This window comes from Crocuta crocuta, unplaced genomic scaffold (genome assembly GCF_008692635.1).
Source record: "Crocuta crocuta isolate KB4526 unplaced genomic scaffold, BGI_CrCroc_1.0 scaffold1133, whole genome shotgun sequence".
Taxonomy (NCBI): Eukaryota; Metazoa; Chordata; class Mammalia; order Carnivora; family Hyaenidae; genus Crocuta; species Crocuta crocuta.
In genome coordinates, this window is record NW_027530366.1 from 1260662 (window position 1) to 1274606 (window position 13945).

Here is a 13945-nt window from a genome sequence, read left to right on the forward strand (position 1 = left end):
TAGTTTATTGTCAAATTGGTTTCCATATAACACCCAGTGCTCATCCCCACAAGTGCCCTCCTCCATTCCCATCTCCCCCCTCCCCCCCACATCCATCAGTCCTCAGTTTGTTTCTCAGCATTCAAGAATCTCTCATGGTTTGCCTCTCTCCCTTTCCCCCACCATTTCACCCCTTCTTCTCCCCCATTGCTCATTTCTAAGAATTCATTCTGTCTTGGGAGTCTGGGTTTCAGTTATCATCAAAGAGCTGTTACTGGAAAGGTGATTATAATGAGGTCTGACACTGGCAAATTCAAATACTGTACAACTTGCTGCATCAGGAAAAGTTGTGGTTCTCCTCATTGCCTAACAAAAATGTAGCCTATCAGTGGGTGTAAGCAGAGACCAACTCTCAATTCACAGACATGTCATCTGACTCTGGGAAAGTTATTGTGTTTCTCAGAAGAATAAATTGTGTTCCTTCTAGGGAAATGTCCCAGGGCAGGGAGATCTAACTGAAAGCTAAGACATGCCCAGTAGCTGCTCAGTATCCATAAAGTATCTTTCTGCTTCCAGTTGGGCAAGAAAGCATAATCTTTTCTTAGAAGTAAAAAAAAAAAAAGTTCAATAATTAAGTGATGCAGCTTATCTAGAGGTCTTTCACATCTTCAAAAAATCTCCAGAAATATAAAGATCCATGGGTAAATTTTACCTCAATGTCTGAAAATATTTCAGGAACAAGAGTTACCAGTTCCTTTAAGCTGATAGTGAAATGAGGGAAAGAAAAACTAAGGGGAAGCTTGCTCTCAGTTGTTCAGTAAGGCATGCAAAGTGGCAGAGCTTAGAGCCTTCTAACCACTAGGCAATCCCCCTTAGCTACAAAGAAACTAAGCCCTGTATCATTACTTTTCTGTAAATATCCCAGTACCAAGTCACATAAATGAGATAAAGGCAAAGAGAACATTATAGGTTATAGGATACCATAGTAAAGTAAACTTCTGGGGAGCATTTAGTAACTGACAGTACCCCTAAATAAAGAAGTAGGTTTTTAATTCTTTGAAAGCCTTACCATTAAAGCACTTGATATCTAAGATACCTGTTTTCTTTATTTCTGTTTGGGTCAAAAAAATCTCTACTTTGGGAAGCAAACCCTAATAAACGCCTTTGGAGTGAAGGACTAAAAGGTACAATTTACCTAAGGAAGGGACTCTACCTAGCTTGGCTCATAGGTGGAGGTAGGAGGAGGGCTCTGAGCCACTGAAGTGGAGGCAGAAAGGGAAGTAGCTACCTCTGAGATTTGCCCCTTTTCCCATCCTGACATTTGGATCCAGTGCTAAAACCAAAAGAATGGTAGTGGCATGCAAAGACATTTTCCAAAAGTTTTCATTTGTAAATCTCCACCTGAAATTGACTGGGCCATGTCACCAATAGACTATGTTAAAAAAGGTAAGACAGTACTCCTAAATCTCCTATACCATTCTCCTGCCCACAGCCAATCTGTGATATCTTTCATTTAAACAGCAAACTGTTAGTGGTTTCTAAAAATGCATCACAATGGCTTTGAGTTTGTTTTAATAGTAACTTAGAAAGTCACACACTGCTCCACAATGGAGAAGAAACGTTTATATAGAATCAAACTAAAACCTGAAACAGCATAAAATGCATGGAGAGAATCACCTTTGTACCAGCTGACATTTTAAATTTATCACAAAGTAAGCAAATCACAGTCATTGCACATTATCTATATAGTTTCACAAAAAGTTATATGAACTTTAATTCATCTTACTCATGTTTTATGATAAGAACATGATTCTCAGTAAAGCAAAGTTCCTTATTAATTGTGTAACAAAATTGTACTTACCTAGACCTTCAACATTAACAGGCTACTTGGTGAGGAAGGGGTCAGATGAAGGAATGGAAAGGAATAGGTAGCCTCTACACTTATGTAGAAATTTGAATCTGAGATATCATTCAGTACAATGAAGGAAAGCAAAAATACAGGTTCTTAATCAATGCCTATTGTATGATATGTATGGAAATAAAAATAAGGTTGATTCAAATCGTGTTAGTAGGTGTTCTGATGGCTGAAAGCTAATAGCTAGTGTTAGTACACATAGGTCCTAACACAAGGCTATGCAGATGACTTTAATATCTATCTGCAAACAGCTCTACAGAGTTTGGAATGGCAGGCTTGGAAATCTAGAGAGAAAGCTATTTTAGCAGTCTCAGTATTTCATTTTATAAGAATGTTAGCAATCATCAAGTCCCTTTTTCTCTGGCTTGATGGTATAAAATCTCATTTTGGGGAGGATGTATGGGAGTATATTCTAGTGTCTACTGCTATGGCTCAAGTTTCTAGATATCATCCAAGGTTTAGCTTCTAATCTAGGCCAGCCTCTCAGTGAGAGAAACATGCAGGTTTTAAATGGTTCTGTAGAAAAAACGTTCTTACAATACACAGAACTGTCAGTGAAGTTACTGTAGACACTCACTTTTAGTTAAGAAAGGGCCTTTAACCTTCTCTTATTACCCTTTCCAATTGTATCTGCAGGAGCCTCACACACATATAAATCAGGAAAGTAAACCAATGAAAAAGACTCATTAGGAAACTAGTATGTCCAGCATATGCTACCAACGTGAGTGCCTAAGCTCCCTGAAGATGGGGACTTTTTCTTCCTACTCCATAACCTCTCTCTCACCAGAGTAAGACACTGTTGACTGCTGGTAGGATGATACTAAGACAGGAGCAGGTACTTTTTGACATGAGGAGGTTACTGGCTAGGTCATTGCCAAAGGCAACTGGGAAAAAAGGCTTAATATCAGAAACTTCCACCTTGATGAAACACATGACTTAGGAGTTGTAGCTTTGATCCACAGGCCAAGAAAAAGCTAGTCTAGTTGATTTAAGTCACTGAGATGCTCTGATTCTCTATGGGGTGCTAACAGACAGCCCCAATTTAAGAGGACAGTTGTCATTTTCTACAGGATACCTCTTTTCAGTTCTTAGAGTTTCCCATTATCAAGTTAAAATATGCAGAAGTTAAAAAAAGTCATGATTTAAAGAGGTACCAATGTAAAGTAGAAGAGGTCTTTTCAGGTTTAGGAAATGCAATGCCTGAGGAAGGTCATAAGCTGTGTTTCACTCTCAGTAGTTTTACTTATCAAGATTGAGGTATTCCAGGTGGACCTTAATTTAGTCCAATCCAGTAGGGAGGAAGCATTTTTCTGGTTTTTCACAAGTCTATGAAATACATCATGAAACATGAAGCTCTTGGCAAGTCATGCTAGCTATGTACTTTATCCTTGTCACTCTGCCAAAGAAGCTGTGCTACAATATTAAGTGATAGGGTGTATAGCTCTCATTCTCTATAGGCCCAGAGAAATGTCCAGCTTACTGGCTATCATTACTGAGAAGATAATTAAACTCAAGTATATACCTATCAGATAGGTAGGCTTGATAATAACTAGAGAGACTTGATGAATAATATTAATGGAAATATTTTATTGCAAAGTCATTTACAGGAGGGGTTGGTCTGAGCAAATCAGTGCTCAAATCAGAGACTCCCTTCCTCCTGTGAAAAGATAATATTGTACTAGTGGGGCTTTCTGCAATGGGTGGGGCAGTTCAGACGGCTTCTTCCGACCCTGAGAATGGATACAGGTGTACATGTATTGAAGAGAAGGTTGACACTTAATACTGCTTTTCTATAATTATAAGATATATTGAGCATTTTCTCTCGACTTTTATTCTTCTGAACTATTCAAACTAAATAGGTTGGATATTTTAAATTTAGGGTACTGAACTCTACTCCTCCCTTTGATGACTTTTGTTACCCTTCTAGCTCCCTGAGTGCAAATACCATTTGTTGAATTTTGTTTGTTTGAGGCTCAACAACTTTGGGTAGCCCTAGGATTCTAAAATCATTTTGTGCTAGTGTAAGACAACATATCCTTTTTTTGTTCCAAATTCTCTTTTTAAAAACAATTAAAATGTTACTAACTTTGTATGACTCTATTTATCAATTGCGCTGATGTCTTCAGGGATTTCTCCCCAGTGACTCCCAGATCCCTTTCCTAAGCCAGAACTGATGGCTCAGAAACTATCAATTTATGAACAGGATTTGTCATATTTTCCTCTAAATGCTCTTCACAGTTTTCAAACTGTTGCTACACAAACTATGTCATTTTTCTCATGAAAGAATATTGATATCTTCATTTTATAGGTTAGGAAATTGAGGTCCACAAAGATTAAATGACCCACTCAAGAGTGCAAGACAATTTACATTAACACTCCAAGTTGAGAAGAAGAATTTCTAGTCTTGAATTGACCACTTACTAGCTGTGTACTTTTGTGCACATCACTTGACATTTCTGTGTTTCAGTTTCCTCACATGTAAAACATGGCTTTCATACTTACCTATTTTCCCTTATGGAGTTGTTAATGATAAACTGAAATAATAGTATTTCCCTCTTATATAGCATTTACATTTTCAACTCTACACATCTTTTATCTCATTTGATCCTGCAAGAGTGGTTTCCTTATTATCTCCAAATTACAGGTGAAGAAATAGAGACTGACAAGCTGACTAACTTGGTCAAAGTCACACAGCTGCAATATATCATAGCTAAGACCCAGATTCTCTGACGCCAGGTCCAGTGTACTTTCCACTGCACCACACCTACTGGGAGGCTCACATAGGTGAGGCAACTGTAGTGAAAGTGATTTATAAAATGTAAATGCCTTACAAATGCTATATAAACGTTAAGGCATAGAACATGCATTGATAGACATAATAGGACTGCTACCACACTAGCAAAGAGGACTCAGAAACAAAGTTGAAAAAGTTGCTGCATACACAGATCAGAAGTGTCAGGGCTGGGTAAGGAAGCTGCCCATAGGAACAGAAGAACTTGAAGTATAGGTAACATCATGCCAAAGGCAGATCCATGAAAGCAAACCTCCCATCTTGGTTTTTAATCTTGAACTCAGAATAGCAATCTAATCACATCAGACATATTCTATGCTAAAAGTCATTTGAGCATAAGTGGAGAGCTGTGTGTCAACCTTAATCTGAAATCAGAGCCCTCTGTTACCTTTAAAGCTGCCACCTGTAAAGATGACTGAGTGGATTTGATAAAAGCTCCGAAATTTCAATGTTCCAATGTAACACCAGGCAGCTTCCAGCCTCAACTGTCAAGACGCTCTAATAAATGTAAGATAGCCCTAATATTATTAACGCTAGACACACAGGTCAGTAATTATTGGTGTACTCAAGATTAGCTAGCTTAGAGAGATAAACTTACAATGATCACAGCTACACTTTCACTACTAAGGTTTCTATCCAGTGGAATGCGCTCAAGACAAAACGTGCACATTTATTACACTTTTGGCAGCATGTGGTCTGGTCACAATGACAGGCTATAGAGCATATCTCAGTGCTTCATTAGAGCCTTGTTGTGACCATGGGAGCTTGGCGCTATTTAATTCTGACTAAACTCCAAATCAATAACTTGTTAAAGAAATAAACCAGAGTAAAAAGTTACCAACCTCAGCTTGTTTGCACCAAACGCTGATGTTTTTACGCTGGGCTTTTGTGAAATGGTCCCATGCCTTTTGTTTGGAGGCGGAATGGTACACAGCTACTATCTGCTCAACTGTAGCATCAGATCAGCAGTTGTATCAGGCCCGAGTATCATCCAGAGATGGTAAAAGAGAGGAAAAAAGAAATAAGAGAAGCGTTAGCCTTGTTGTATCTTCTATATGACACCACTAGACTATGGTTGTGATCAGAAAAGTTTACGTGTGTTGAGGTATCATGATCTTAAGGAAGACTCAAAGGTAGAGATATCAATATACAGAACGAAAAAAGGGAACTCCAGAAGGTTTGGGGTAAAATGGTGACTAAAGTGTTAATACAGTCAGTCTGTATTCATTCAGGCAGGAGAGGCAAGAGTTGAAGTTAATGTGATTTAGTACTAGTGGCCCAGCCTGGAATGGCAGTCAGAGGTGAACTGTACCAGCTCCTTTTGACTACTGGCTTCTTTCATAAACTAGCCTTCCAAAATGAGCCTGCATGCTTCACTTCAACAGAATCCATCTCTTTATTATTCTGAGGTATATTTAACCAGAGGCATCAAATCAGAACCTGAGATGAATGGAATCTATTTTAAGTCTATGTAGATAGGCTTGTTGACTGGAGAAATATAAGTTTTATGGGAGAATACTGTGTAAGTGCAGTCCTAAAGAGCATTTTTCAGAGTCTCTTAAAACGTCAAACAGAGAAATGTGTAAAATATTCTGTTACTTTTTCCTAACCAGTTCAAGAGAAGGGAAAGGAGGAAAAGGACAAAAGCCTCTTCCTGGGTGGGTATTCACAATAAGAAAATCCAGAGGTGTTATTTTTTTCTTAACAGCTCAGCTTATACCCTATTAACGATTTAAGGATTTATAATCCTTGCTTGCTTGCTGCTGTTTTTTTCTATTTATTTTGAAATCCTAAAAACATGTGCTTTCTCTGCCTAGATTCCATGTCCATATATATTTTGAAAACAAAAATGGAAAATGAAGGAACTCTTCCTTAATCCTAATTATGTATGAGTCAAGTATGGGAAGACAAATATGAAAAGAGTGGGCATTAATTGTTTAAAAGCCAAATCATAAAACTCTGTCCTTATTCTTAAGGTGAATAGAGTTCTCACTCAAAAGATGTGAATGTATAATTTTATAATATGTTGAACTAAAAATATCATGAGAATTTTTCTGATCTATCTCATTTAAGAGACCATAGAAAGGTTTGGAGTAGTACTTTTTGAAAATGGCCATTTTGGTGGCTTCCCATCCGACTCAGTGTCAATAACATCCAGAAAAAAAAAAGTGAAAGAAAATAAAGTAACAAAAGCAACAAGCAGAAGTAGCAAATTTTTATGCAATCACCCTGGGAAGCATAATTACACTTTGACTGAAATGTAGTACCTGAAAAACATGATAATGATGCTAATCTGAAGCAGAGAAGCTTACAAATGCTGATGCTGTAGTCTAACTTTAGCAATGAAATATCAAACTTTCCATTGAGGCCTGGAGCTGCTTATAACTTACTTTGAGAAGAAGCAAGAGTAAAAGCATGGGATTGTGGCCTAGCTGTCAGTGTTTCTAAGGAGCTGAAGGAGATATACCATAAAAAATGAACATAGAAGGTGTCTACATGAATCCCATTAAACTGGAGCTCAGGCATTTGGCAATATAAGAAGAGCACAAGGAAGTGAAGAAGAGATCCTTGTCCTTTGACATAGGATGGCTTTGTAGGCCTGGCTCCCGTGTGGAGAAAATGGTGCTTAAGTGAAGTGCCCTCTCACCCATCCACAGAACTGCGACTTCCACTCACATTGAATGAGAATTCCAGAAAGGGCCTGCTTAAATTTCTCCTTTGCCTCTTCCATGTCTTTCTCATGGGCAGCTTTCTCATTCACTAGGCGGCGAATGTGGCTGTTGGCTGACTGGATCATAGAGTAGAAGTTGTTGGCGCTGCGGCGGTTCACCTCTCCTCGCTCAATCCAGGTGAGCAAGGTCTGCACAGCTTCTGAGAATTTGGAATCATCTGAAAAAAGAGATTTTTCAAATCATTAAAAGTAACCATATCTGTATCTGGCCAACATGCTGTCAAGGAGGCCACCATGGCTTTTTGGAAGTGGTTGTTAAATGAACTGCTGAATAAGGAGATGTGCGTGCACATGCATGCACATGGACAGCAGGCAGGCAGGCTGACTGCAAGAACAAAAGACTCAAAAAGTGGTCAGATTGGCTGAAGTTTATGAAGAATTTTCAGAAAGAGAATTGCTTCTTTTTTTTTTAAAGTGTTCTTTACTGATATAGTTTTCACATATTGCAAATTTCTTAACCTCTCTGATTGTATGTGTGTGCCTGTGTGTAATGTGCAAATTAGCAATGAGAGAACTTCAGAATGCTACAGTCCTGGTTTTTTTAAATATTTCTTTATTTATTTTTAATGTTTTATTTATTTCTGAGAGAGAGACAGCATGAGCAGGGGAANTTTAACTTGAATTTGATAGTAACTCTGTCCTGAATCCATGAAATTACAGTGTTGGTAGGAGCTTTAAGAAAGTGTTAAATGGGTAGTTCTTTAGGTATGAACACTTACATTTTTTACCTTTTATAGCATCACTCCTGCATTCAATCCACTGCCCCAGGCTTTTCACTCAGTCCCAGTCAATCTATTTTGATGCAATTCATTCTGTTTCTACATTTCTCCACATCCTGATTCTCTTGCCTGAGGAACCCTCCAAGTAAATTTCTGCATTTTGTTAGGAGTNCCAGCCTCCCGAGATAGGCACTTAATATATTCTGTTGTTAAAGGCCCCTGAGAGAGAGAATCCATTAGCATCCTATTGAAGGCCTGTTCTGGGGCTCCACATGCTTCTCTGGCCAGAAACCCTCATGTCCAGTGGAAATAGCTCTCACTGTGATTTGAACTTCTTGTCTTTTGCCATTTTTCAGTGCAGACATATAATGAGAGGTAAACCTTCCCTTGAGAACAGGGTTTTGATTCATTACTTGCATAGAGTCTTTATGTTTGATGCTTATTTTCTGCATGAACTCTACACAACCTGCAAATTCATTCTTTAAAACAAATTCAGACAGACTTGTTTGGTGTCATATAAACATGACTTTTTCTTTTTCACCAATGCTTTCAGTCTTTCTAGATTTTCAAAATGTACCATTATTTCTGTGTCTCTATGCTGTTTTCTCTCTTCTTTTCTCTTACAGGAAGACAAAATCAATCCAAACAAAGGGTTTCTTAAATGTGTGAATCCCTTAGGCTATATGTTGCAAACAAGTTTAGTGAGTGAGACCTATTTGGAAAGTGGAATTAGCAACATCTTGCTGAGTTCAGAGCACAAGAAGCAGGGAAAATTCATACCATTAGAGCTGGGTTAGTATCATCAATAAGATCAATGAGACACCAGCATTCATCCAATAGAATCAACCATACTTGGAGAATGAGGAAGACTGGATTTGAACTACTAATATAGGAGACCAGGCAGAACGATTAATGTTAAATTAGAATAATGGTTTTGAGAGTTAAGCAGGGGGAACAGGAATAAATACTAAAGGGAGAATAGTCTGATTTAGTAATATCTCAAAGTCTCCATAGTCATCATGTGAAATAAGTTGGCCATTTTAAGTGATTAAAGAAGTCCTCTTTTGGTTGTGGTAGTTGTCTTTGAGTCATCTAAGAATGTACACTGTGACCACTCTTTGGGTCTCCATTTTCTCATCTGTAAAAAGGGAATTTTACCAGAGTTTTTCAGGGTCACATGAAGTTCTATTGTTCTGATTTAGAATTCAAAACTAATTTGTTATCTATAATGAAATGGGATGCTTACAGGTCCCCAGTCATGAATCACAAGTAAAATTCTCTGATGTAGAAAAGCGTGAAAAATGTGTTTCATCCTAGTCATTTTATGTGTTGAGAGAAAATCACCATCCCTTGAGACAGTGGAGGATCAGAAACACAGGTGTGAGGGACAAATCTTTCTAGTTCTTCAGTTACTGGGTACACCTCTCTATCCGTAAGAGTATGACATAAGAAATGCTTAGAACCTGTTAGTGGGAAATTCAAAAGATAATTGCCAATGGTACAAATGTATTTATTAAATTTCCTCAAAGGAAAGAGTTCTTTTAATCATGAAGCTCAAGTGCTTTCTATACCTTTCAGTTTTTCAGCAACAATGCTGCATTCATGATCAGAATAGTGGACCACTGGGGGTGGGGATGGTGGGCGCAATCTTTCTTCTTCCATCCTTCTACGGTGGCGCTCCTCCCTTGCTAGCATGCGCTGTTTGCATTCCCACTCATAAAGGTCATCTCGAGCCTGTGCAAAATCAACGTGGAGCCGGCCTGTGTCCTTCTTGTCAGTGCTAGAACCCAGGCGAATGCGGTAACCTAAGTGCACAAATGGGAGGGAGAAGAGTACAAGAGCAGCTCAGTGGGTGAGCAAAGGTAAGTACTTTTCCAAGTTCAGTGTTTCAGATGTAAATGCAGCAGTTTTAAGTAACCACATAATTCTCTTCACACTACTAGCTAAGCTAGGTGAACCATCAAAATACTTGGACTGTAGTTTCACTTCTGATAACAGTTTACTATTCTATGGGTTGGGTCAGTCTTGCTCCTAGGAGTTCTATTCCTCTATCTACCATCTTACCTCAGAGGTAAGAGAGAAGGTCTATGGGTAATGGTATTAAGAATGAGCCTTACAGGTCATCTCATGGTTCATGGATTTGAGCCCTGTGTCAGGCTCTGAGCTGGTAGCATGGGGCCTGCTTGGGATTCTCAGCACAGGGAGGGGAACTCAGTCAAAGTACGGTGATCTCCTTGAGTTGAGGAAATTGAACTGGGAATCCAGGGAGACTATGGAAGACAGAGTTTGTATGGCAGAATACTAGAAAGAAGAAAGCTATATAGAGAAGCAACTTCAGAGATCTGCAGAGGGTCCTCTACCTTTCNCCCACGTGTGTGTGTGTGTGTGTGTGTGTGTGTGTGTGTGTAAACTACCTATGCATTACAGGTAACAATCCCTGGAGCTCACACAGGGCTGGGAATAGTTCCTCTCTCTACCAGTCAGAGCAGAAAAATATGAATAGTTCATAGATTATTGAGTAGAGTAGTTAGAAGGGTTTTGCCTTAGTGGAGAAAAATGAGCCCTAGACTAAATCCTGCTCTGGTGTTGCTGAACAAAACTTAAAAAACAAGACCTAAAAAGAGAAAAGATTTTCCAAGTTACTTAACTACCTCCCAGAAGAAAGTTCAAGAACCTTTACAGGAATGAAAAATATCTGGCAATTCACAATGTTTGGTAAATTTCACAATGTTTGGTATCCAATAAAAATTGCCCAATATTCAAAGAATGAAGAAAATCATAAGAAAGATTTAAAAACTCAACAAATCAAAACAGACCTAGAAGTGATACACATAATTAATATACAAGGACACAAAAAAACTATTATAATTGGATTTCATATGCTTAAGAAGTTCATGTTCAACCATATTAACTAGAAACACAAAAGTAAAAAAAAGTAAAAAAAAAAGTAAAAAAAAAGTAACTAAAATCAAATTTCTAGACATTTAAAGTAAAATGTCTGAGTTGAAAAAAATTCACTGAATAGAAACAATGGCAAAATACTGCAGAAGAAAAGATTAATGGACTTGAAGACACAGCAATATAAGCTATGCAAAATGAAATACAGAGAAAAAGGACTGTAATAAAATGAACAGAGTACCAGTAAGCATGGGACAACTTCAAGAGGCTTAATATAGCCCAACTGGAGCCCTGACTGGAGAGAGGGGAGGGAATAGAAAAAAATATTTGAAGAAATAAGGGCAGAAAACTTTCCAAATTTAATGAAAACTCAGAGGTCTAAGAATTTCAATTAAACTCAAGCACAAGGAACGTGAAGGACATTACATCAGGCACATAAAAATCAAATTTCTCAACATCAATAATAAAGAGAATATCTTAAAAGCTGCTACAGACATAAGACACATTATACGCAGAGAAACAAAAAGATAACATCATATTTCTTATCGGGAACAATACAAGGAAGAAAAAAATGAAATAACATCTGAGGGGAAAAAAAACTGTCCACCTAGAATTCTACATTCAGAGAACCTATCTTTCAAAAAGAAAGGTGGAATAAATTCTTTTTGATATATACATCAGGAGCAGACTTGCACTATAAAAAATGTTAAAGGAAATTCAAGCACAGGAAAATGATACCAAATGGAAATTTTAATCTATACCAAGGAAGAGTATACATAATATATGATTCCATTTATATGAAACTCTAGAAAATGCACACTAATCTGACAGACAATGGACCAGTAGTTGTGTGGGGAGAGAAAAGGGGAGGGTTAGGAGGAAGGGATCATAAACAGGGTAGGTATGAAGGAAGCATTTGGCGGGGAGTGGACATGTCCATTATTTTGATTGTAGTGATGGTTTCACAGATGTACGCCTGTGTCACTAATACCAAATTGTAGTTTTGAAATATGTGAAATTCATTGTATGTCAATTGTTAAACTTCAATAAAGCTGTTACAAAGAATAGTGCCCATTAACACTAAAACTGCTACACATCCTTTTAAGACAGAAGAAGAATAAATGCATTTCAAATAAGCACATTCTGCTAGGGCCTTTTACAACTGACAATGCACTTTCACACTCAGGCATCTTGTTTGATCATCAGAGCCATTGAAAAATTGGTTATTAATGATTACCTTGCCTATTCTCTGAGGATCATGGAGAGTATCAAATGAGAGGATGATATGAAAGGTTGGTATAAACACACAACAGGTACTGTGATGCTATGAGGTTGGTGCACCGTGCACACCGCCAGCTCCCAAAGATGCTCAAACCCCAACAGAAAAAAAAGTGGTTATTTCTACATTCCCATCCCCTTTTCTAAAGGATTTTTGTTTAACTTCTTCCTTTTACAATGTGGGAGAGTAGCCAAGCAATTCAGGAGATTTCTAGCCCTTATGAGCTTTCAGGGAGCAGGTTAAAATTTAAAGGGCAAAATGTAGTTATTTTTCACATCACTGATTGCAATCCTCTTTCCTCTGGCAGCCCTGAGAATGTTTCCAGGAGGTGGTTGTTGCCAGAGAGCCGATTTCAATGATGTTTAGATGGATACCTCCTGAGCAGCGTGTCATCTTTTATGTACAGCTGTTCAGAGTTTTAAGACCTTTAAGTTCTTATTAAAATAGTCTACTGTGGAATGCTCTATCATCATTCCTAAGTGCTGTCAAATCTTTAGTATTTAGATTTTACAGCACTTAGCAAATGTAACAAGAGTATTCTACATCTCAATAGCCAAATTATGGAAGCAGCCCAAGTGTCCATTGATAGATGAATGGATACAAAAGAGGTAGTATATATACACAATGGAATATTATTCGGTCATAAAAAGAATGAAATACTGCCATTTGCAATGACATGGATGGAGCTAGAGAGTATTATGCTAAGTGAAATAAGTCAATCAGAGAAAGACAAATACCATATAATTTCACTCATGTGGAATTTAAGAAACAAAATAATCAGCAAAGGGGAATAAAAGAGAGAGACAAACCAAGAAACAGACTCTTAACTATAAAGAACACAGTAATAGTTCCTAGAGGGGAGATTGGTGGGGGGGATGGGTGAAATAGGTGATGGGAATTAAGGAGAGCACTTGTAATGAGAACTGGGTAATGTATGGAATTGTTGAATCATTATACTGTACACCTAAAACTAATATAATACTGTATGTTAACTAACTGTAATTAAAATTAAAAAAAAACTTGATAAAAAAGAGTATCTTACAACTACCTGCTCCTCTCCTTTCCCATGTTACCAGCCTACTTCTTCAAACCCACATTACCTTTTCTCTGCCTGTTGCAACAGACATCTAGCTGATCTCCCTTCATCTTTTTTCTTCTTTCCTCTAATCAAATTTTTATAGAGATGTCAGATTAATCTTTCAGAAACAATCATCTTGTTCAAAGTTTCCTTCAACATTTCCCTATTACTGGAGGTATAAAGACCCAACTGTTAAACCTTTCAAAGTGTGCTAATAGCTGATGTTTTCTTTCTTCCTTTCATGCCTAGTTAGTACACAAACTACTACTCATTGTTTCCTTGAATGTTTGTTAAAACTTACCACTTTTGAACCTTTGCTTTTGCTGTATCTCTGCCCCATTGTCTACATGCAAATGCTTTCTCTTTGTCAAAAACCTGGTCCAAATGGTATCTTTCTCGATACCCCCACAGTCAAGAGTTAGACATATTTTCTCCCTGTCCCCATCCCCTTCTCTCTTCTGAACTTCCCAAACACTTTATCCATACTTCAGCACTCCTTATTTTAAATTTTATCATTAGCGATGAGTGTGTCTTATTGATGTCTTCTGAAATGCC

The 13945-nt window shown here is 37.8% G+C and overlaps 1 protein-coding gene across 4 annotated transcripts in view; it reads right to left on the minus strand.

The window, feature by feature from the left end:
- The window catches only part of ENOX2 (ecto-NOX disulfide-thiol exchanger 2), a 151961-nt gene that overhangs the window by 26965 nt on the left and 111051 nt on the right, over positions 1–13945 (minus strand). For all 4 annotated transcript variants that reach the window (XM_077766166.1, XM_077766168.1, XM_077766165.1 and 1 more), the window contains 3 exons: positions 9707–9940; positions 7362–7574; positions 5528–5634 (listed from right to left, as the gene is read on the minus strand). In XM_077766166.1, coding sequence (XP_077622292.1) covers positions 5528–5634; positions 7362–7574; positions 9707–9940 — 554 coding nt within the window. The remainder of the gene's footprint in view (positions 1–5527; positions 5635–7361; positions 7575–9706; positions 9941–13945) is intronic.